This window comes from Leopardus geoffroyi, chromosome B1 (assembly GCF_018350155.1).
Source record: "Leopardus geoffroyi isolate Oge1 chromosome B1, O.geoffroyi_Oge1_pat1.0, whole genome shotgun sequence".
In the NCBI taxonomy this organism is placed as follows: Eukaryota; Metazoa; Chordata; class Mammalia; order Carnivora; family Felidae; genus Leopardus; species Leopardus geoffroyi.
Window position 1 is genome coordinate 80,551,631 of NC_059327.1, and position 25,268 is coordinate 80,576,898.

General features: G+C 37.5%; 2 protein-coding genes across 8 annotated transcripts in view; one reads left to right on the plus strand and one right to left on the minus strand.

The window, feature by feature from the left end:
• SLC10A7 (solute carrier family 10 member 7) overlaps window positions 1–25,268 on the plus strand; it is a 258,926-nt gene that overhangs the window by 12,187 nt on the left and 221,471 nt on the right. For 5 of the 7 annotated variants that reach the window (XM_045466388.1, XM_045466382.1, XM_045466362.1 and 2 more), the window contains exons 3-4: window positions 4,057–4,193; window positions 8,856–8,931. In XM_045466388.1, the coding sequence (XP_045322344.1) occupies window positions 4,057–4,193; window positions 8,856–8,931 (213 nt within the window). Of the gene's footprint in view, window positions 1–4,056; window positions 4,194–8,855; window positions 8,932–22,584; window positions 23,269–25,268 lie in introns of those variants that run through there. The other 2 variants (XM_045466371.1, XM_045466397.1) reach the window with 2 other exon arrangements.
• LOC123591741 (ATP synthase subunit d, mitochondrial-like) lies at window positions 533–1,134 on the minus strand. Its single transcript, XM_045466405.1, has one exon. It carries the CDS (start codon window positions 1,097–1,099, stop codon window positions 614–616), a length of 486 nt encoding a protein of 161 aa, XP_045322361.1. The 5' UTR covers window positions 1,100–1,134; the 3' UTR covers window positions 533–613.

Consider the following 25,268-nt stretch of genomic DNA (forward strand, 5'->3'; position numbering starts at 1 on the left):
AATTGGTATGTAAATGAAAATATTTCTACATCTCAGGGTGCCTGATATTAAGCAATTCTCGATACTGTTGGTGATAATTCTGGTATAATAAATATTTGGAGTATCTTTACTTAAGTTTACTTTAATGGAATTTGACCTGTATTACATGTGAATAAATAAAATGTCATGCAGAATCAACTTTTCAATTATTCATGATGGCATTTATTTGAGTACATGGCCCTAAACTCTGTATGGGTATGTATGGAGTAATACTATTTTGGATGTTACAGTGTTTACTTGTTTTTTCTTTTCCTTGTTACCTTATTTTATCTTTATGTTTGTATGAAGAAGTTATGGAAAATATATAACCCTGGGTTTTTGTGATAGTCTTAAAATCTTAGGGTTACTTCATGCCTATTATTTCCCTGTTGTTAAGAGGCCTCTCATGACCCAACATTGTTGGCCTTTGTGATTCATTTTGCTGGATTCTTTATTGTTCCATTGTCCTGAGGCAATGGCAGTTGTTTATAATTGTCATATATTAGATCAGCTAGTATTTTTTTTTTTCCGTATCATTATTTTTAATGTCCAGAATTTATAATACAAGGGCCAGAGCTTTCTCCCCAGCTCAAGTTTATAAATTTTCGATTGGCTTGTGAGGCCAGTAGAGATACTTCTTTTTGTCTAATTTGGTTTCTGGGAAGACTTCATTCAGGTCCTCAATGGTCATCTGATCAAATGGAATTATATTCTTCATCTTCTCCAGCTCTTTTTCATATTCCACAATCCTGGCCTTTGAGAGAGACAAAAACTCAGCACAACTTTTCACATCTTCTCTTTCTTCAGCATCCACCTGGACAGTATATTTATTCTCTGGCACAGGAACCTTCAGGGCATTAAACTTCTTCTCAAAGTCATCTACCAAGTCAGCCTTTGCCACATTGGCCCTGTAGTAAGCCCCGTTGATAGCAGGTGGATTCTCGGGGAGAGTAGCCAACCTGGAGGTGAGGGTCTCATTCCAGGATTTCAGGGAGTTAGCAATGGCCTTCTGGTTTTGGGGTATGATCTCCCCAAAAGCTACCCAGTCAATGGCTTTTAGAGCAAGTTTTCGCCCAGCCATCTTGAGATCCTTCACCTACCGCGGCGGCCCACCGATCAGCTAGTATTTTTAAACTACATTTTGTTTTTTATAACTTTTTCTGATTATAAAACTGGTATCGGGGCGCCTGGGTGGCTCAGTCGGTTAAGCGGCCGACTTCAGCTCAGGTCACGATCTCACGGTCTGTGAGTTCGAGCCCCGCGTCGGGCTCTGGGCTGATGTCTCAGAGCCTGGAGCCTGCTTCCGATTCTGTGTCTCCCTCTCTCTCTGCCCCTCCCCCATTCATGCTCTGTCTCTCTCTGTCTCAAAAATAAATAAAAAACGTTAAAAAAAAAAAAAAATAAAACTGGTATTTACCTATTGTAGAAAGATTAGAAAGAATAAAAGTAACTAGCATTAACATCTCTGTGATTTTGGTCCCTTTTTTCCTAAACATGTTTTATACATAGAATATTTAAAAATGAAATACTTAAAAAAATTATATATACGTAAGTATACATATATATACATATACTTGCATAGTATCATGTACATGTACACATATATAATCTTTTTTCTTATGTGACACTGTATAGTAATTTTTTATATAATTTAATATTTTAATTTAATTTTTTTTCATATATAATAAAATTTATATTTTACTTTTATGAACATAAATCAAACGGTACAAAAGTGTACATGATGAGAAGTCTTCTTTTCTCCCCTCTATCAGTTGGTGGATATAACTAATGTTAATAGTTTCTATGTATCTTTCCATAGTTAATAGTTTCTGTGTAAAACATATGTGTATTGCACCCCTTCAAGCTGAGGTATTTTGTACTGCTTGCCACCCTGTCTTGTTTTACTCAGAAAACATATCTTGGAGACTGTTTCATATCAACACGTAGAGAACTCCTTGTTTCTTTTTGTATGCTGGAAAGCATTCCGTTGTATGAATGTGTCATGCTGTATTTTACTAGTCCTCTATTTATGGACATTTAGGTTTTGCTGCAAAGGATAACCTAAAAATTGCCCATGTTCCCACATTTGGGAGAAAATATGAAGGATTACTTCCTGGAAGTGAAATTGCTAAGTCACATGATACATGCAGTGGAAGTTGTGACAGATACTCCAAGTACCTAGAACAGTGCTGGGCTCTCGGTATTTGTTGACTGAAGGAATGAGTTGCCAGATTGCTGTCCTTAGATTGTGCCAATTTATATTCCTATCGGTTAAGTCGGGAAGGACCTTGCGTTCCCACATGCGTGTCAACACAGTTTTAACATGGTTTTTAATCTTATAACAGTTTGGTTGTACCTTAATTTATTTAATTATTCATCTGTTTTTGGACATTTAACTCGTTTCCTGATTTTACTATAATAGATGATGCTGTCGTGATCAATTCTGCGTATAAATGCTTGTACCACTTATTATATCCTTAGATCAAGTACCTAGACATAACATTTTGGGCGTTCAAGAATGTGAATTGTATTATAGTCCTCGATATATGTTCCCAAATTACTTTTCAGAAAAGTTATTCTGTTTCATATTCCTACCTGAAGTATATGCAAATACTTTAGTTATTGCATTCTGGCTGATCATTTTGTTTCTATTAAAAAATTAGAATCTTATTTATTTGGCATTCATCAAATACCTCTGAGTATATCTCAGTGGCATTTGGTTTCAGAACTGCTGAGAATTCTTGGCACTGCTGGTGCTCAAGTTTTCTCTGGGGTGGAACTTTAAAAATTCGGATACTGTATTAGGATGGCTCCTTTAATCTTCGATCTGATCCATGGACCTGATGTGGCTTCTGGTCTGCCCGGTGTTTTCCATTTGCCAGAAATTCCTTAGATGTCATTTGGGATGTTCTGTGACTACACTGGCACTGCTGTGTGTCTTCACGTGGGAAATGAGTCCTGTCCATTAAACTGATAAGCTTTGGTTAATGTCTCTGAGGCCAAGGATCTCTTGAATGTCTTACTTGAACTAGGGTAGGCATTACAGTGCTATGTTTCTAACAGGGGAATCTCTGGCATCTTTGAGGTGCTTTAATGACTTCTTGCATGTTTTATAGGACTGTACTACTTTTTCCACTGCTTTCTGAGTTTGTTTTATTTCAACAGAATAACCACATAGCTCAAAGAAATTCAAATGCAAAGGCCTTTGAATTTGTACCTATTTGAACCCCAAAGTTGACCTCATTATCTGTTTTCAGCTGTGAGGCATATAACATGCCTGGTATGTCGTGTTTAGTGTGAATTTCTTCCCTCTGGGGCAGTAGTGTGACATGATGGAAGAAGAGAGGGGTTTGCTAGCATACCAGAAATGAGTTTGATTAGGAGCCTCATTGTTCAGTAGCTCTCAGCCTCAATCTCCTCCTCAGTAAAATAGGATAATAATATCTAATGGGGGCTGTGGTGAGGATTAAATGAGATAACATACATAAAGTGACAGGCTCAGAGCATGGCACATTGCTGCTGTTCTGTAAGCATTAGCAAGGAAATCCAGAAAGTTGATTTTGGGGAAAAAGCCATTTTGAATTATAGAATATTACTGGGAAAAACATTTTTAAAAATTATGATTTGTGTGTAGATTTGGTAACATCTTGGCAAAGTGAGGCCTTGCTAGAGATGAATCATTTCATTAAAATGAGATAGGTCCTTAAGTAGTTACATGCCTATTTGTTTATAGTGGCAACAGTCCTCAGGTCTATACTACTGTACAGATACTTAGCTCAGTTTTGGTCCAGAATTTTACAAATCTGAATTGTTGGGGTATATTATATATTCAAAGAAATTAGAATATTTCAGAAATTTTATATAAAAATACTTCTTTTTTTTTCCCGCAAGTCTGTCTATCATGCTTAGAGGTAAAAATTTTAGCTCTGAAATAATTCCAAATAAAAAACTCATTTATTTGATGTTATTTTAGTAGTAGCCTTTCTTGGGAAAAATAATATTCTTACCTTTGCTATTTTGTGTCTTTCATTTTTGCAGGAGCTGACCAGTGCTTTGGTGCATATAAAGCTGCACCTTTTCATCCAGATCTTTACACTTGCATTCTTCCCAGCAACAATATGGCTTTTTCTTCAGCTTTTATCAATCACACCTATCAATGAGTGGCTTTTGAAAGGGTACGTTTAAATATTTTGAAGGGCCCACTTTTAATGAGGCATCTGTAGTGACGTTATTGTTTCTGTGACAACTATATACAAAAGGGCTTATGTGTGGTATCTTATAAGGAAAAAAGAACACTTTAAAAATTATTATCCCTGAAAAATTTTTTTTAAGTTATTTATTTATTTATTTTGAGAGAGAGACAGCACAAATAGGGGAGGGGCAGAGAGAGAGGGAGAGAGAGAATCTCAAGCAAGCTCCATGCTGCCAGTACAGAGCTGGAGCCGGGGCTTGAACTCATGAAGCCATGCCAACTGGACCACCCAGGTGCCCCTAAAAATTATTATCCTTTAAAATGATAGTGTTCATCAAGAAGGTTCATCAAAGAATTTTATAACACAATCTTTTTTTTTTCTTTCTGATTTCTAAGGGTTTTATTAGTAAATTGTTTTAAATTGTAATTTCACGGCGCCTGGGTGGCTCACTCTGTTGAGCGTCTGACTTTGGCTTAGGTCATGATTTCTCTGTTCGTGGGTTTGAGCCCCACCTTCGGCTCTATGCTGACAGCTCAGAGCCTGGAGCCTGCTTCAGATTCCGTGTCTCCCTCTCTCTCTGCACCTCCTCTGCTCGCATTCTGTCTCTCTCTCAAAAATAAATAAACATTAAAAAAAATTGTAGTTTCAGTATATTTAACCTACAGTGTGATATTAGTTTCAGGTATACAGTATAGTGATTTGACAATTAAAGTTTATTTATTTATTTTGAGAGAGAGAGAGGCAGGGGCAGAGAGAGGGAGAGAGAGGATATCAAGGAGGCTCCACATTGTCAGCGTGGAGCCCATTGTGGGCCTCGAACTCATGAACCGTGAAATCATGATCTAAGCCAAAATTAAGAGTTGAACACTTAACGACTGAGCCACCTACACATCCAGTGATTTGACAATTCTATATATTACCCAGTGATCATCAAAGTAAGTGTACTCTTAATTATAACACAATCTTAAAATGTTTAATCTTAAGGTTCTGGGATGGATACTGTTCTGGAAGTTTTAAAGAGCTGCGTTGGGAGAAAGATGGAAGGGACTAGAAGATGTAAGATATGTGTGCATGTGTATAATGTAGGCCATCAGTTGGGCACTTTAACTTGTATATTCTATATCTTGCCAAATGTAGGCAGATAGTGGCTGAATATAAGTATTTTAGAAGTACAGGAAAGAAAAAAATATATAAGGAGCAAACATTTACCTTTTTACTTGTTTATGTTTGCTATGACAGTTGAATTAACAATAGATTTTTATTAGACACTTTTCTTCCATAAAAATGCCATCATGTTTATTCAAAAGATTTAATGAATTTAAAAAATTATTTGAAGTGGTTTAAAACTAACTACAATTTAGTAGCATGGTATAATAGTTAAAATACTGAACTTGGAGTCTGGAGGTTGCTTTCTGACCCCGTCCCTAACTGAAGAAGTCATGTAATAGTCTTGAACCTCAATTTTCCTGCCTATAAATAGTGAGGATAGTCATACTTTTACTGTCTGCTTGATAATAATGTTGAGGATCTCAATTGAGATCACTTATTCATTTATTCAAGTCACTTGTTTAGTTCCCACTATGTACCAGGCGTTATAATAGGTGTTGGAGAAAGAATAGTGAACAAAAATGGGAAAGTGCAAGTTAGTTTTGCACATTGGGAAGACCTAGGTTGATTGACAATAAACAAGTAAGTAGATGACCAAGATAGAGATCAGTGATGGGAAGTAAAACACAGTGTGATACAGTTAAAAGTGGTTGGGTAGGTAGGCCAGTGATGAATTTAGATGGCAGAGTTCTCGGGGCAGAATGTTTTAGGCAAAGGAAGTAGAATGTGCAAAGGCTCTAAGGCAGGAACAAGCCTGGTATGTTCTAGGGTCAGGAAAATGATGATGATGGCCAGATCCTGGAGATACAGAGGAAGAATAATAGGACTTGGAGTTGGTAAGGTAAGCAGGAGTCAGGTCCCATAGAGACTTATAGGTCCTTGGTGAAAGCATTCAAGTATTTTTCTGCATGCAGCAGGAAGCTCTTGGTGGGATTTAAATGAGGGTGTGTCGTGGTCTGATTTATATTTTCAAAGTAGTGCTCTGGCTGCTGCATAGAGAATAGATAGTAGAGGGGCTGAGAGAAAGGTAGGAGACCGGTTTGGAGGCTAGTCTGGTAAGGTAGCAGTGCAGTAGAGAGAAACGGACATTGGAGAGTGTATTGTAAATTAGAGCTCTCAGAACCTCTGGGTGGGTAGGATGTAGAGAGAGAAGGACAGGGAGGAATCAAGGATGACTTCTGGGTTTTGGGTGTGAGCCACTGGGTAATTGGTGGCATCATTTACTTAGCTGAGGAGAAACAGAGTAGTATAAGGAGGGGAAATCAAGACCGCTGTCTTGGCCAGATTGAGTTTGAGAGAACGAACATAAAATTTTCAGTGAAAATCATAAAGTGCCACATAAGTATCATGACATCATTTTTGACCAGCAAAGTATGATGCATATCTTAAAATTTTTTTTTATGATGCATATTAAGAACCAATAGTTACTGAGTGTTTCCCATGAAAAGGGCACTCAAGGAATAGGAAGATATTAACTCATTTTCCTTGTATTCAGGGAATGTCCAGGGTAGTCGGGTATGTGAGAGATATAAAATAGTAATCAACCACAGTGGGGCAGCATATGATTTGTTAGATAAGTAATGTAATAGGTTAAAAGGTAAGAGGTTCAGCAAAGGTTGTGAATTCCTAAAGTAGAGAATTCAAAAATAAAACATAGTGGGAGACAAGAGTAAAAAATTTCCTTACAGCCACGTTACAGAAGGTCTGAATTACTGGGCAGAGGAGTTTGGGCTGCATCTGTAGATGATGGGAAGTTCTGAAATGCACTAAACAAGAGAATAACGTACTAAAACATGGTCAGTAAGAAAGAGTAATCTGATAGCATCATACTGGGTGTTATTAGAGTTGGGCTTGCAATCTCAGGAAGCTAAGATACAATTATCACTTCATGATATTGAGCTTAAAGGAGTTTACACTTAGCCTAACTCCCTTACGGAAAGCTTTTCCTAGCTCACTTCTTCTGCGTTCCCCACCCTAGTTTGAGAGTACACAGTATGTTGCTAACTTGAGGGAGCTGCAGACTCTTACCTCAGGGCCATGTTTCAGTCATTGCAATAAATATTTTGAGCACGTCCTCTTTACCTTGCTATGTAAAAGGGAAAGAGTGGAGGTAGAGAGAACATTCAGTAGGCATTTACAAAAATCCAAAGTTGGGGAAAAAAAAAAACATCTGAAGGGGGATGATGGCAATAGTCATGGAAAAGAATAGAAAGTTGGTTGTGGTAATATATTGATTTATGAGAAGCAGGTGGAGCCACATGTAACTCCAAAGTTTCAAATTGGATCATTAGGAAAAACAACAACAACAACAAACTTTCCCATTGACAGAAATAAGTAAATTCAGAGATGAAATTGACGTTTTAGAAACTATTAGACATGTTCAGTTAGAGGTGGCAGTCACAGGCAGCTACAATTTGGGGAATGGTGGTTAGGGCTAGAAATGTAAAATTGTATATATTCATATAGATTCAGCTTTGAAAATAAGATTGAAAAGAATGCAAGAGAGTCAGCAAAAAGTCAGAAGGGGCTGGTTTAAAAGAAGGGAGATAAATTAGAAGGATGAAGTACTATGGCAACCAAAAGAATAGAATATTTTGAAAAGCAGGAAGGGAACGAGAATGAATATGGGGAAGAGGATACTGTATTTGGTGAGTAAGAGATCACCTGTTACTTTTTAAGGTTACCACTTTTACTAGTAGAAGGGGCATAAGTCTGAATCTAGGTGAGTAAAGAGAGAATGAGTTGAGGCCCCCACTAAGAGAATTTATCTTAAATACTTGCAAGGAATCAATGAGAAAAGTGTCTAGAGTAGTATCTGCTACAAATGGTAAATGCTTGGTAAGTATCAGTGATGATAATAGTGATGGTCATAAGGAAGGCTCAGAGACTGGGAATCGATAATAGGAAAGACCACTTAAGCATCGCTTGGGAAAATAGACCTTAAAAGATATGAATTGAGCTGGAAATTCTATGAAAAATGTGTGTTCTTATGTTTTCAGTCAAAATAAATTAAAACTTTTTCTTTTTTTCTTATTTCAGAGGTAATATAAATTCATTGCATGAAGCTTAGATGATAAATTCTTACCAAAGGGAGTAGAAATATCTGTAATCTGGACTTAAAATATGTTTAAATCAGGCGTTCCGTGTCCTCTATTCCCTCCCTGTATGAACTGTCTACTTTTAGTGAGGTGCTACTCACCATGTCTAGAATGTATATTCTATCCATCTGGGATGTATATCCATCCTTTAGATGGTAAGTAATGTTTTATATCTTTGGTATTTAGATTTACTACTCCTAGTTTTACAATGTGTTTTCTATTCTAAACTAAGAGAATAGATTTCTTGTCGTGATCTGGGGAGTAGACTCATAATTTAGTAAAAACTAAATTTAGAATAGGTACTAGAATTTACTACTGTTTGAATTCAAGAAGCACATGATTGTGAATATGTTTTTTTATGAGCTGAAAGTTTGAGCATTGCTGTTTATAATTGAAAAAAAAAACCCTACTGATAATTGCATTTTCTTTGATTTTCCAGCTTGCAGACAGTAGGCTGCATGCCTCCCCCTGTGTCTTCTGCAGTGATTTTAACCAAGGCAGTTGGTGGAAATGAGGTGAGTCATAGGGCTAAATGCCGTGCTTTTGTCTTATATTTTATTTTATTTTTAAATTTTATAATGAAGAAGTCCTATCACAGAGAATGCATAACTATAGCAGCTTATGAAAGAAGTGTAGGTAGATTCATAAGTTAGGATGGTGCTAAAATTAATGATGATGAGTGAAAGTGAGGATTTCAAAGAGAAGAGCAAGGGAGACGAATGAAATAGAGATAGTGAGTTTTCTACCTCGGTGAGAAATTGGGAGACAAAAGAAGCAATCCAAGGAAAGGTACTTTTCATCTAAGACTAATGAGCCAACAACAGCTCTATGGCCATTCCTTAGTTCTTAAAAAGTTTGTAGCTGGGGTGCCTGGGTGGCTCAGTCGGTTACGCGTCTGACTTTGGCTCACGTCATGGTCTCACAGTTTGTGAGTTCAAGCACCACATCAGACTCTGTGCTGATGGTTCAGAGCCTGGAGCCTGCTTTGGATTCTGTGTCTCCCTCTCTTTCTGCTCTTCCCCTGATTGTGCTCTTTCTCTCTCAAAAATAAATAAATAAACATTTAAAAAAATTGTAGCAAACTACATTTGTGGAAAAAGGGTCCATATACATTTTTAAAAAATTTATTTATTTATTTATTTATTTATTATTTTTTTTTTTTAATTTTTTTTTTTTCAACGTTTATTTATTTTTGGGACAGAGAGAGACAGAGCATGAACGGGGGAGGGGCAGAGAGAGAGGGAGACACAGAATCGGAAACAGGCTCCAGGCTCTGAGCCATCAGCCCAGAGCCCGATGCGGGGCTCGAACTCACGGACCGCGAGATCGTGACCTGGCTGAAGTCGGACGCTTAACCGACTGCGCCACCCAGGCGCCCCTAAAAATTTATTTTTAATGTTTATTTATTATTGAGAGACAGAGACAGAGCATGAGTGGGGGAGGGGCAGAGAGAAGGGGAGACACAGAATCTGAAGCAGGCTCCAGGCTCTGAGCTGTCAGCACAGAGCCCAACATGGGGCTCAAACTCACAAACCGTGAGATCATGACCTGAGCCCAAGTCGGATGCTTAACCGACTGAGCCACCCAGGGGCCCTGGGTCCGTATACATTTAATGGCAAGTGAAGGCGATGTAAAAAGGAGAAATGAGGCAGGGTTTCTAAGGTGAGTTCAAAGATTATGCAAGTGCTGGGGGACTGGGGCGGAGTGCTTGCGTTTTGGGACAGCAGTCATCCATTTCAGGGGCTACACAGAGGTGGCTCCTCTTGGCTGAAAGGTACCACAACTTCATACTGAAGGACTTGGTGGTAGCTTATTCCTCCTTTTCCATTTTCAATTTCTCATTTAGCAAAGAATACTATTGAATGAGGGAGAATATAAGGGATTCCTACTTCAAAAAATAAATATATTTCTACTTCAATTCATTCTTAAGATTTCGCTTTCTTAGCATTTGTTTTTTTTTCATCTGCTTTATTTATTCTGAAAATATTTATTAAGTGTATTAAGTGCCTGCTATATTCTTTTTAAAAATAGGTTTATTGAGCTATTATGGATATTACAATAAACTGCATACATCTAAACAACTTAATGTTTTGATGTCTGTGTACGCCTGTGATACCATGACCACAATCAAGATAATGAATGTATCCATCACCCTCAAAACTCTCCTGTGTCCCTTAGTAATCCCTCCCTCCTGCCCTTCTTAGTGCTCCTCTTCCTTAGGCAACCACTGATCCGTTTTCTGTCCCTGTAGGTTAGTTTGCGTCTTCTAGACTTTTATACACTGGAGTTATACAGTGTGTACACCTTTTTCTTTTCTGGTTTCCTTTATTCAGCGTGATTATTTTGAGAGTCATCTATACTCTATGTATCAATAGTTCAGTCCTTTTATTGCTGAGTATTATTATTTTTTTATGGATATACTATAGTTTGTTTATCCATTTACCTGTGGGTGGACGTTGGGCATTTCCCACTTTGGGGATATGACGAGTGTGTACAAAACTTTAAGTGAATGTGCATTTTCATTTCTCTTGGGAATACTTATGAATGGAATGTTGGGATCATCTGGCGGTGTATGTTTTAGCATCTTTCAACCAAGGCAAGAATTACCAACATATAGTTATCAATCATCTATAAATAGCTTCTGAAGTGGACCATTTCTGTCAATATACAAGCACTCTTCTTGGACTGCAGGCGTATGTTGAACTTTTTCAGAAATTGCCAAACTATCTTCCCAAGTGGTTTTACCATTTTACATCTCAGCCAGCGGTGTCTGAGAGTTCCAGTGCTCCACATCTCGTCAGCACTTGGCATTGTCAGTCTTTATAATTTTAGTCATTCTAATATGTATCTAGTGGTATCTCATTGTGGTTTTAATTTAATTTACATTTCCCAGCTACTAATAATGTTGAGCATTAATATTTTTCATGTGTTTACTTGCTATACATGTCTTCTTTGGTGAAGTGTAAAATCTTTTGCCTTTTTTTCTTTGTTTTAAACGGAGGTGGTTTGTTTTCTTATGAAAAGCTTGCTTTGTGAGCTTTATATATTCTGGATACAAGTCCTTCATAGATATATGCTTTGTAAATATTTTCTACCAGTCTGTAGCTTGTCTTCATTTTCTTACCAGTGTCTTTTGAAGAGCAGGATGGTAATGAAGGCAGTAAAGGTGGTTGGATTCTAGATGTATTTTGGAGGCACAGGATATGCTGATGAATTGAATGTGGGATATGAGAGAGAGGGGGGGGTCATGAATGACTCTAAGACTTTTGACTGAGGAGCTGAAAGGATGGGGTTGCTGAGGATTTTTATCATGAGTGGATGTCAGATGCTTTTTCTGCATTTCTGACAACCACCATTCTGTCCTGGAAATAAATCCCACTTGATCGTGGTATATGATTTTTTAAAATATACTGTTGGATTCAGTTTGCTAATATTTTGTTGAAGATTTTTGCATCTATATTCATGAAGATATTGGCCTATGGTTCTTTTTTTTTGGTGGTGTCTTTATCTGGTTTTGGTATCAGGGTGATACTGGCCTCAGAATGGATTTGGAAGTATTCCTTCCTCTTGTATTTTTTGAAATAGTTTGAGAAGAATAGGCATTAACTCTCTTTAAATGTTTGGTAGAATTTTCCTGTGAAGCTGTCTGGTCCTGGACTTTTGTTTTTTGAGATTTTTTTGATCACTGATTCAATTTTATTGGTAGCAATTGGTCTGTTCAACTTTTCTATTTCTTCCTCCTTTAGTTTTGGTAGGTTATATGTTTCTGTGAATTTATCCGTTTCTTCTAAGTTGTCCAGTTTGTTGGCATATAGGTTTTCATAATATTCTGTTACAATTATTTGCATTTCTGTGGTGTTGGTTGTTATTTCTCCTCTTTCATTAGTAATTTTCTTTATTTGGGTCATCTCTCTCTCTTTTTTCAATGAGTCTTGCTAGAGATTTATCAGTTCTGTTAATCTTTTCAAAGAACTGACTCCTGGTTTCATTGATCTTTTCTATTGTTTCTTTATTAAATCATATTTAAAACAAAGATGGATGAGATTATATGCAGAGAGAGCATAGTTAGAAAAGAGATGAAGTTCAAGTACTGAGCACTGGGACCCTCCAACATTAAGTGGTTAGAATGAGGAGTTACCAGCAGAGGGAACAGAGAAAGGCAACAGATTAGACAGAAGGAAAAATAGGGAGTATCCTGGAAGCCAGGTGAAAAAAAATGTTTGAAGGAGGAAGGTATGATCAGCTCTGTCAAAATCTGCTGATATAAGTTTGTGTACAATGAATTCTGAGAATTGTCCATTGAATTAAGCTACGTGGAGGTTATTGGTAACTTCAACCAGAGTGGTTTTGTTGGAGTGTAAGGGCAAAAGCTGGTTTGGAATGGGCTCAAGAAAAAATAGGAAGAAAGGAGACAGAAGGTATTCACAACACTTTTGAGGTCCTTTGCTATAAAAGGGAAGAGGGAAATGAAGCTATATTTAAAGAGGGATATGAGGTCAAGATTTTTTTAAATACAGAAGTGACAGTGTGTTTCTATCATGGTGGGGATTATATAGTTGAGAGGAAGCTGTTGATTTAAGGGAGTGCTGGAGTAATTTATTGGATCAAATGGAAGAGAATGGTATCAGGTTGCATGAGCTTCAGTGGAACTTGGATCATTTATTCATAATAAGAGTGTGTGGTTAGAGATCCATGAAGATGGGTAGAAAGGGTGCACTTGGGAGTCCTGATGACTTCTCATTCCTTAGGGCTCTTCTGATTTTCTCAGTTCTCTTCTGGTTTTCATTTTTTTTTTTTTTTTTTCTCAGCAGCTGAGACTGATGATGGAGTAGGTGGTATTAATGTTTGAGATAAGAGGAGAAAGTGTGCAAATGCCATCTAGGTGAAGAGAGTGAATTAACTGGAGACTATGGTAGCATTGCTGGAAGCACTAAGGATCTGAGACCCATGGTCATGCATTTAAAATGAAGCCAGACTTCATCGTTACGTGTTTCTCTTATCTGCATTTAGTTTCTTGGTGCAGGAATGGAATTGACAGAGAGTTGGATTTAACCAGCGTTTCATTATGCTGGGAAGTTCTTTTTAGTTTCCACATCATTACTGAGCTAGAGGAGTTATAGGAGTCTTAGATTAGTGCTTGCTGTGATTCTCTTTCTATTGCTTTGAAAGAATTTGAGAGGAGGGTCTTTTCAGGACCTAGTGTTAACTGGCTCAAAGTCGTCATTTATGTCTTTCTTTCTGATGTGATTCCCTTAAGAGATTTTATTTTTTTTTTTTAATTTTTTTTTAACGTTTATTTATTTTTGAGACAGAGAGAGACAGAGCATGAATGGGGGAGGGTCACAGAGAGAGGGAGACACAGAATCTGAAACAGGTTCCAGACTCTGAGCTGTCAGCATAGAGCCTGATGTGGGGCTCGAACCCACGGACCGTGAGATCATGACCTGAGCCGAAGTCGGACGCTTAACCGACCGAGCCACCCAGGCGCCCCCCTTAAGAGCTTTTAAACTAAAAAACCCTTTTGTTCTCAGATGACTGTCAGCAGAAGTTCAAAGTCCACTCATTTTGTTGACATTAACATATAGTATTAGAGATTGTATATACATGTTCATTCCCCAGTAGATATTTAAATGATTTACATTAATGTTGCATGTTAATAATGTTGAATTTATAGATATCTCCTTTGTTTTCTAATGTCATTGGTCTAGTACATAAATGATTATATTGTACACCTTTATCATTATCAAGCATTTTTGTAGTCCTGGGAGTAAGTTACAAGTTTTCATAGGTATTGAAAATTGAGCTTGCAAAGTCCAGTTGGATCGTATCTTCTGATATGAAATGAGTGGACTTTTTCAATATTTACATCAGATTGTGGAAGAAAGTGATCTGCGAGGAAAGGTATTAGATGATTTTAAGTTTAATGTTTTTCTAAAGTAATGTTAAAAGGTAACTGAATATAAGATTTAGCTGAAGGAAATGTAAAGGAAGATTAATCTTTTGTATAATGTATTGGGAAAAATCTAATCTAAGGGTGGAAAGTGAATTTATTGGTCCATGTAAATGAAAAGGTCCAGGGGCGCCAGGGTGGCTCAGTCTGGGTAAGTGTCCGACTTCGGCTCAGGTCATGATCTCACTGTTTGAGAGTTCAAGCCCCACATCAGGCTCTATGCTGACAGCTCAGAGTCTGGAACCTGCTTCAGATTCTGTGCCTCCTTCTCTCTCTGCCCCTCCCCCTCTCACGCTCTATCTCTCTTTCTCTCTCAAAAATAAAAATAAACATTAAAAAAAATAAAAAAAAAAATAGAAAAAGAACAGGTCCAAAGGCAGAATCCACTATCAGGTTCCATCAGGTAAAGGTTTTGATTCTACTTCTCTATGATTCTCTGTTCTGCCTTGTACACAGCAGCTTTATACACCCTTGTGGATTTCAATGTGGTAGGAAAATTGCTGGGCACATTTCCATGTTGCACTGTCCTTTAAAACTGACTATTCTCTGCAGTGTTTATAACATATAAGAAAACTTTTTTTCCTTCCGGATTTTGTGTTGTTAAACTTGTTTACATTTAGTTTATGCTCTCATATATTTATATATTCATCTTTAATATAAATATACACGTGTAGCATATGTTCTGGTGTATTAAAGGAAATGTGAGATTGTGTAGCATATTTGTATTTAATGATTTTGGGGATGAATGCAGATATAGTAGTGTCATTTGGAATGATTTTATTTTTATTTTGTGAAGTTGTTATATAACTTAGGAGGAAGTTTTTTCCGTTACTTATTATACACCTTTCATTTTAAATGCTTTTTCCATAAAATTGTTGATTACCAAAAGGTTTTGTCATGAATTGAAAGTTAGCACATTCCTTAAACTCACAGCTTGCACTTTGGCAAGAAATAGTCTTGTTACTTCTTGTTAAAGTTAAAAAAAAGTATCTGTTTTTATAAGTTAGATTGTTGTTTCAGTGAGCCAACTGGAGTTTATAATAAGTTTTAGCAGCAGAAGGAAGTCAGCATATGTGCACAACAATGCTTATATGCTGAAATGCTAGCATATCCTTTAGGTATTAAAATGAGACTATTTAAGGGCATAGCTGACTCACAGTCTTATTTTGTGGCTTTTAAATTTTAAACTACTTTCATTTAAATATTAGAAACATAGCTAAATTCTTTTTTGTGATCACTCATTTATTCATTCATTATTTATTCATTCATTTTATTCATATAACAGTTTTAAATGTAACTTTTCAAAACTGCAAGATTATAAGGTGTGTTGTTGAAATGGTCTGATTGGTGGTTATGTGGTTTTGTGTGTGTGTGTGTGTGTGTGTGTGTGCACATGCACTTTCATTTCCTTTTTTAAGTACTAGAAAGAGTAATAAGACCTGATGGACCCTAATTTCATTGCCAAGTGTAAGAAAGTGATAGATCAACATGTTTTCTATTTTGTTCTAACATGGGAGACGTGAGATAAACATTTATTCTTTAACACTGTATACATTTGTTTGGTTTAAATTTCTGTTCCAGGGGTGCCTGGGTGGATCCTCTGTTAAGTCTCCAACTCTTGCTTTCCTTTTTTGGTTCAGGTCATGATCTCAGGGTCTGTGAGATCCAGTTCCCCCTCAGGCTCTGTGCTGACAGTGCAGAGTCTGCTTGAGATTCTCTTCTTTCTCCCTCTCTCTCTGACCCTCCCCGCACTCTCTCTTTCTCAAAATAAATAAATAAACTTTAAAATAAGTAAATAAATAAATTTCTGTTCCAAATGTAAAGTTCTATGGTAAAAAATACAATTTTTTCCCCCAAAGCTTTATAAATGTTTAAAACCTTATGGGACTGGCTAAAGAAATCATTGTATTTAAATTCAAGGAGATTCTGCCTCATAGTAACTATGGAAGGGATTATGAAAGAAGTTTCTTCTTTAAGAAACTGGCACATTATTTTTCCAAGTTTGAAGAGATAGAGTTATGTAGTTTTCATGCTGTTGTTACAGAGGTATTTCAATTCCCTATCACTTATGCTGCTGTTTAATGAAAAAAGCTAGAAAGGTAGAATTTGGGAATAGTTACACTGTTTTCCTGAGAAAAAGGAATGATTGCATGCTGAAAAAAGGAATGATTCAGCTAATCACCCATGCCTCAAAATATGAAGTAAATATTAGGTCTTAATTTCTGAGTAAAGTTGCAAAGCTGTATATAACTTTGTGAAGTTTTGTGAGTTTGAACATTAAACCAAGTAGGAGAGAAATATAATTAAGGGTTTCTGCCTTCAAATACCTGAAAGAAAAAATAAAAAGAAAGGGAGAGCATTAAGAATCATAATAAATAAAAATCAGGGCAGGGTAGGAAGGAGTTTCCTGTCAGATCTGAGTGTATTTTATGCTAAACTCTATCTTATCTGTGTTTAAGGCTAAGCCTGGTAATTTGAATTATGAAAATAAGGAATCTTCACCACTAAAAGCAGTGTGCTGATTACATGCATGTTATTTATGTTGGTTTATTTATTTATTTGTTTTGTTTCTCAAAGTGAATTCCATAGATCACCCATACCAACATTATGGGTGGATGATTAGGAGAAAAAAAATATCCTTGTCTCCACCTTGGGATCTGTTGAACTAGAATGTGTGGTAGATGGGCCTCAGGATTCTTCTTTTAAAAATTATGAATTAGGGGCGCCTGGGTGGCTCAGTCAGTTAAGTGTCTGAGTTTGGCTCAGGTCATGATCTCACAGTTTGTGAGTTCGAGCCCCACCTCGGGCTCTGTGCTGACAGCTTGGAACCTGCATCTTGCTTCAGGTTCTGTGTCTCCCTCTCTCTCTGCCCCTGCCCTGCTCCTACTCGATGTCTCTCAAAAATAAATAAACATTAAAAAAAAAAAAAAAAGAAATAGAGTATAGTACTCAACCAGAAGTTAAGCCCCTACTATGGAGGCCACTTTTAGGCAAACAGGCTTAAGCAATGGAATGCACAAAGGGCCATGGTGACCACCTGGCTGAATAGCCTGATGGGCCTGTCTGTATTCAGGCCCATCAGGCGACCCACCCTGAAATATCCATAGGTCCTAGTTGACCAATGGGCTACTGACAACTAGGCACAGTTACCAAAAAAGTGAAAATTTCATGTCGCCATACCTCCTCACCTTCCCTCTATAAAAGCAGCCCCCTCCCACTGCCTCTTTGCAGACAGCCTCTCCTCTGCTGTCCTGCTTGCCACTCCCTTGTGGTGTACTCAATAGACTATCTCCTTTGTCCTGCCTCAGGTGGATTCTTCCACCTCTGGCGCCACTGGCTTCTACCGGATCTCGACCCACATTACGGGGCACCCCAATGGAGAGACATACCCTTTAGCTACCACACTCACTTTATGTAGACACTGGGAGTAAAAAGGAGAATGAGGCCTGCTTTCAAAAGTCTACATTTAGTGTGATATCACACTATTCAAAACCTCTATTTCATGTTATAAACCTCACAAAAATAGGTGAAACAGAGTAAAATGGCTTTGTATTGGCCCACTTTATCAGATTATTGTTTTCCTTTTTTAGTGTAGAAAAAGCCTAAAATGCACCCCAAGTGAACTGAGCCCCACGCACCTATGTAGGACAGCCAGAACTTCAGTTTAGGAATCTGGACTGTGTTTGCTTCTTCTAGGCAGTAGGCTGTTCCTTGCCTAGTTTAGGGTTAAGGCGGTATGCTCCTTTTAATGTAAACATATTTAGTTGGCATTTTTATTATATTTTAATTAGTAGGTTGAGGGATTTTAGAACTCCTTGGTAGTCATGTAGCATTCCAAACACATTTTAAAGAAAAGTTTTGATTTCAGGTCTAGTAGAGAGGTAATTAAGTTAAAAGGTGTGTGTGTGTGTGTGTGTGTGTGTGTGTGTGTGTGTGTGTGTGTTTAATTTCATCAATGGGGCTATTGCCCAAATCTCTTCAAAGAAAACTTAAGAATGTCTCCTGAGCAAAGAGAATTATTACGTGTGGTGAACTCTTTAAGTCATAGACGAAGGTCATGGCAGTCTGAGTGTATTTAAAAAAGGTTTTCTGTCTGCTTGGAAAGCAAATGAAGCACTCATTACTAACTTTAAAATTATAGCTATGAGAAGATTTTTGCTAGAGGTGAAAGATCAAGATCATCACAGTCCAAATGGAGACAGAAAGTTCAATTTCTGGCTTATCAGTCAGGCATGAAACATTTCAGGGTTATTTTGCATTATCAGTGGGGAGTTGATCTTGCTAATCCAATGCATGAAGATAAGATTCATTGAAACATTTATAAAGGCATTTAGAGTAGATCTGATCAGCAGAGAGCCAACTTGAAGTGAGAAGGAAATCTGACCTGTCAGTCACTGTCTCAGCTTCAGCAATCACTCAGCTTTTCTGTGCCTTGCCTTTCTCTTCTGTTAAATGGGGTCCGCTACTGCTTTTGCTTGCAGTGGAAGTTTAATGGCCTCCTGGAGAAATGTCATATCTGAAAAAGGCTTTCCGTGTTGAGCCCTCTTGCAAGCTGGCTTATGGGCACTTATTTCCCTGCAGCCTCCTGTGCTCTCTGGGAAATGGTGACCATTCTTCCTCTCTGACAGATTAAAGAATAGGATAGCAACAGCAGCAGCAGCAGCGAGAAATTGTATGTTAACTACTCTTCTTCCGTATATACCTTTTAACATTGGTCTCATCTTCTGGGTGAGGTTGGTATTCTTAGAAGCCCTGCAAAGAGTTGACTGTGTTTTTTTTTAAGCTGCTATAAAACTTGTTTGAAACATGCCTAGATTTCTCCAGAATTTTGTTAGTGTGTAACTTAGAATTCTTCCCTTTAACCCCTTAATGCCTCTCAAATTGTCTTCCATTCTCCCACTCTAAACAAAAGTGTTTCCTTAATGGTTGGCAGTGATTTGTGTTCACCATATTCAGTGGCCAATTCTCAGTTTTTGTCCCCCATGACTTAACTAGCCTTTGACACCATGGCTGCTTGCCTCTTCCTTTTGCTTCCCTGACGCTCTTATTTCCTATTTCTCTTCCTCTGTCTCTCATCATCCCTTTTCTCTTTGTCTAGCTCCTTTTCCATCCTAATGGGAATGTCTTCCAGGGATCTGATCTTGGAACACCTTATTTAGCATTGCTGGATTCCTGTAACTGGGTGCTTCTCTCCATGGCTGAAGTCTTTTGAACCCCACCTTTCAGTCTGTCTCTGCCTCAGACATAAGGACCAGTCTTGATCTTTGGTGAGAAGTGTTTAAACAACACCAGCTCAACATGCTGTGGCGCAACATCACCCCCTGTGTTGCTAAGCCATCTGACCTTTAGCAAAGGATGCACTTGCCCAGGAATCAAAGCAGTTGTTACCATTATTCACCTAGTGGCCTAAGTGGTCACCAGGTAAGCCCGGGACCTCTCTCTGTGAGCCTTGGTTTCCTCATCTGAGGAGTATTTGCATCTTTATTTCATGGGATTGCATATAAGGATCTTATGAAATCTATGTAGAAGTACTCATAAATTGTTCAGGAGCATATCAAGCAAGCATCAGCATCATCATTGTAGATGATGATGATTTTGTCACTGATGGGGTCACCTAGTTATCATTGCTTTCTCAAGAATTTGATCGCCTGAGTTTACTTATTCACTCACTTCACTCATTCATTAAAAATATATATGTTGAGTGCTTGCTATAGCTTGTTATATATATAGTACCTTCATAGAATTTTCAGTTGAGTAAGTGATATAAAACATAAACAGTAAATTGCAATATAAGATGGCTAGTGTTTAAATTTATAAGATGGTGAGTGTGTAAATAAATTTAATAAACTGTATAATCCCAGTTTATTACTTTGTATTAGTTTATATTATAGGTCTTCAATATTTTTATATAAATGTTTCTTACCATAACCAGGAATATTAGTCAGATATTTAAGATTACCCCTTCTGGGAATGAAAAGGAATGGGGAAACATAGTAGTAGTAGAAAGATTGCTTTGGGAATTTATTTTTTATTTAAAAAAATTTTTTTAAGTGTATTTATTTATTTCGAGAGAGACAGAGAGAAAAAGTTGGGGAGGGGCAAAGAGAGAGTGAGACAGAGAATCCCAAGGTGGCTTCATGCTGTCAGAGTGGAGCCTGATGTGGGGCTCGAACTCACAAACCATGAGATCATGACCTGGGTCGAAACCAAGAGTCAGTTGCTTAACCGACTGATACACCCAGCTGCCCTGCTTTGGGAATTTAGAACCAGATAAAGGGGGTTGAACAAATTTGCAGGATATTTCTCTAAAGTCTGGAAAACCACCCTGGTTCTGTTCCAAGTCAGCAAACCAACCAACCACAAGAACAATCAGGTACCATGTCTCCCTTGAACAGTTCTACATAAACATTGAAAATCTATTATCTAATTCTTTTTCAGTATCAGAATGTCTGCATATATTAGGACCAACATAAAACATTTTTCAGCAGTTTGGTTTATTTGAATTAATTACATTTTAATTATCAAACTTCCTCGGGAAATACCCTGGGTTTATTAGTGATCTTGAGGAAACACTAGTTTAAACAACGCACAAGTTCTTTGTTAGCTAATCTAATTTGATTAATATTTGTATTTGTCTTATTATAGAAAATTTGATTATTTTTACCTTTATTTCCAGATTGTGGGTGTGTACATTTTTCAGGTTCTGTGGCTTACTGTGCATTGACTACATTCCGGTTACTCATGTATTTGTATATACTTACGAAGTTGTTGCTACCAGAAATAGGATACTTGCTCCCAATAATTTGTTAAACCATGGAGTTTCAAAAATATCAGTAAGTTGGATGTGAGAAGACTTAGCTTCTTCCCTTGGCCTTGTCCTTAACCAGCTCTGTGATCTTGGGTAATTGATTGTGTATAAATAGGGCTGATTGGTCTATGTATTTATCTACAATAAATCTGTATCTATTTATACATATCTATCTATATCTATTTATTTTTTTCTCCAAGTTTTTATTTAAATTCCAGTTAGCACACACTGTAATATTAGTATCAGGTGACAGAGTTGTTTTAGATGAAAATACTTTGGGGAAGAAAAAGAAAAGGACGTATATATTTGACTTATTTATAAATTTTTAAATTACAATATAGTTGACACACAATGTTACATTAATTTCAGGTGTACAACATAGTGGCTGGACAAGTCTATATGTTATGCTGTGCTCACCACCAATGTAGTTACCATCTGTCATCATACAACTTTATTATGATACCACTGTCTATATTCCCTGTGCTGTGCTTTTCAACCCTGTGACTTATTCATTCCATAACTGGAAGCCTGTACCTCTCATTCCCCTTCACCCATTTTCCCCATCCTATCACCTTCCCTTCTGGCAGCCATCAGTTTGTTGTCTATATTTATGCTAAAAGGACCTATTTAAGTGACAGGAGGTAATCTGTTATTTTAAGTTGTTTGCTTGTTGGTGAAATATGATTAACTGTATTGCATTAATTGTAGATCTTCATGCTTTCTCAGCTTAACTTTCCTTATGAGAATATATGCTTTATGAAACAGGATGGTATTATACATGTATCTTTCATATGGGAATATTCAGCATCTATCAGACTAAAGGAACTAAGCTTAATCTTTCCTGCATTGCTACAAACTTTTAAAATTATCCTTTTAAACTTTACTTGCATTATGAAGATATCAGATTGTGTCTCCTAAGTACTTAATGAGAACATTCTGCTTAGTGCAATAAGATTTTTCAAGCAGATTATTCATGACCAAGAACACTTGGGTCCAAACTAATGGTCTGAATATATTGAGTGGGACTGAGCTGCATTCTAATCAAGTGATAAGATATTGGACTTGCAGGGCCCCCTAAATGAGTGATTTTCAATTTTTAAAAAAATTACAACCCACAGATAGAAACTGAGAAGTTTCTAAAGTATAGTTACTCTATGTATAATTCACTTTCTTTTCTCATTTCCCCTCTCCCCACTTCCTTCCACCTTTCTCCTTTCCCTCCCTTCCTTTTCTTTTCTCCTCTTCTATTTTGGAAAGAAAATGCCAGTCAGTATTCACTAAATTGATTTTGTGAACTACAGTTTGAAAAATACTATCCTAACCTGTAGTGGAAAGCAGCCATCCTATTTCCTCTTGAGTCAGCTCTTCTGATTCTCTGGACAGACTTATTGGCCTTTGGTTTATTCCCAGGGGGATTCCTGCTGCCCGTTACTTGCAGAAGGCTCCTTTGGTGTTGGCCCTCAGATCGCTTGGGGACTTTGTGTTCCTGATCAATTCTTCTGCCATTTGTGGTCAGCTCACTTGAGCAGACCGCTCCTGGAGGACACACCTCTTCTTCATCCGCCTAGCTACCAGATGAAGTCCTACTCATCAGTCAAGGCCTAAGTCAAATACCACTTCCCTTCGCAGAAGGCAAGCCTTTGCAGCCGCCTAGTCAGAATTAATCTTTCCTGCCTTCCCTGGTACTTCCTTTCTGTCTCTGTCATGACATTCACCCTTTATCAGATAGTTTTGCTTGTATTTGGCTCTCCAACCAATTTTTGAGGTTCATTCTCAGCAACTGCTTTTCTCTGATCCCTTTAATGCTGTACAAGAGTATCCATAATAACAATGGCAAAGGAGCATTTGGGGAAGCTAGAGAATGACTCTAGTTCTATCACAGTCATACAATGGTCCCGACAAAGTTGTTCAGAGTAATGATGAAGTCACTTCCATGACAGTAATTTCCATAAGTTTGTGTTCAGTCTCTCCTTCAAGGATCTTTTCATAAACTTACTGTGCCAGAATAAAGTGGGATAGACTTGGACAATATTCTGTCTAGATTAGTCATATTTTGTCATTAATGCAAATAAATTTTAAATTTTGTTGAGAGAACTTATTGTGGGAAGTTTTCAGTTGATGCCCCATAGTGTTTCTTATTTAATGATCCTTCAGACATGGACTCTGAGACAGTGGGATTACAAAGTTCTCATCTAATTACAATTACATTAAGTTCACACTGCTTTGAAAATGGTACACTGTCTCAAATAGGCAGACCGTGATAGTTTAATTCCAAAAAACGGTCTGAGAAATTAACTGTATGAGGTAAAGCATATTTATATATTTATACGTACTAATATTTTTTTTTTTTAATTTTTTTTTTTCAACGTTTATTTATTTTTGGGACAGAGAGAGACAGAGCATGAACGGGGGAGGGGCAGAGAGAGAGGGAGACACAGAATCGGAAACAGGCTCCAGGCTCTGAGCCATCAGCCCAGAGCCTGACGCAGGGCTCGAACTCACGGACCGCGAGATCGTGACCTGGCTGAAGTCGGACGCTTAACCGACTGCGCCACCCAGGCGCCCCCGTACTAATATTTTTTTAATGCATAATGAGTTAGCCTATGAAAAATGCTCATCGATTTTATGGCTCCCATTTTCAGGGACAACAGGGACTGATATGCCTTAACTCTCACTGGAGTTTACATTGAGTCCTTATCAAAATGAGCCATCATAAATACTTATTACATTTGTGATCTACAGTTACTGGCATGCATTTATTGTTTTTGTTCCTCCGAAGTACGATATTTCCAGTTCCTCAGTAGTTTTAACTACCAACTGCTCTGCTCTGTGTTTGCACACTTGCCATTAAAGGTGGAGTACATATTACATTTTCACATGAAAAACGAGAGCCGGCATTAAAAAAAAAAAAAAAAAAAATCTACCTATGTTCAAGTAGTCTATAAAAAGACATGAATTCTGTTGGTTTGATATCATCATCTTTTAGTAAATAACCAAAGATAGAATTTTTGTTGGAGGAATTATGTAGTTCTATTTAAAAAGTTTTCATTTTCAAATTATGTTTGAAATGCTTTTTTAAAAATTCTGTTTATTTCAGAGAGAGAGCATGAGTGAGGGGCAGAGGGAGAGAGAGAGAATGAATCTTAAACAGACTCCACGCTCAGTGCAGAGCCCGACACAGGGCTTGATCTCATGACCCCTAGGATCATGACCTGAGCCCAAATCAAGAGTTGAACACTCAACTGACTGAGCCGCGCTGGCACACCTGAAATACTTCTGAGGGCTAAAAAAAGAGCCTACTTTTTTAAATTTTTATTTTTATTTATTTTTGAGAGAGTGTGAGTGGAGGAGGGGCAGAGTGAGAGGGAGAGAGAGAGAGGATCTGGAGCAGGCTCTGCACTATAAGTGGAGAGCCCAATGCAGGGCTAGAACTCATGAACCGTGAGATCATGACCTGAGCCAAAGTCAGGCTTAACCCACTTGCCATCTTGCTTAACCCACTGAGCCACCCATGTGCCCCCCAAAAAAGTCTACTTTAAGAAACAGTTTGCCTATGGTTGATGAAGTTTTAGAACTTTGGGCCCAATTCATTATAAATTGATTATCAATAGAGAAAGAAGAAAGAAGTTAATTGAGTTAGAAACTTGTTCGCTAAATAAAAGAGCCTTTTACTGGTTGGAAGGAGCCTAATCTCAGTTTTTTTGTTTTGTTTTGTTTTGTTTTTACTTCCAAATAATTTTTTAAAATATAATTTATTGTCAAATTGGCTTACATACAACATTCAGGGCTCATCCCAACAAACCTCAGGTTTTTTACAAAGCCTTTTAGGGATGTGAAGAAATACTAGCTTTGTTCTGCATTTTCCTTATTTCTGACCTGGGTGAATAAAAAGGGCACAGCAGGATGATGGAATGACTCAGGACTGTAACAGGGCACAGTCCAGTAAGCACTGTTAACTTTTGTGGGCAATTCCTGTGCCCTAAGTGGATTTAGCTAGCTGCTAACCCACCCAGTAAGAGACCACTGAGATCACAGTAGGCTCTTGTCATCAAAATAATAATAGCCAGTGCTTTTATAGCCCTTGGTATATGTCA

Coding starts and splice junctions, on each gene's coding strand:
- LOC123591741 (XM_045466405.1), bottom strand. CDS start 1,099: ATGGCTGGGCGAAAACTTGCTCTAAAAGCCATTGACTGGGTAGCTTTT.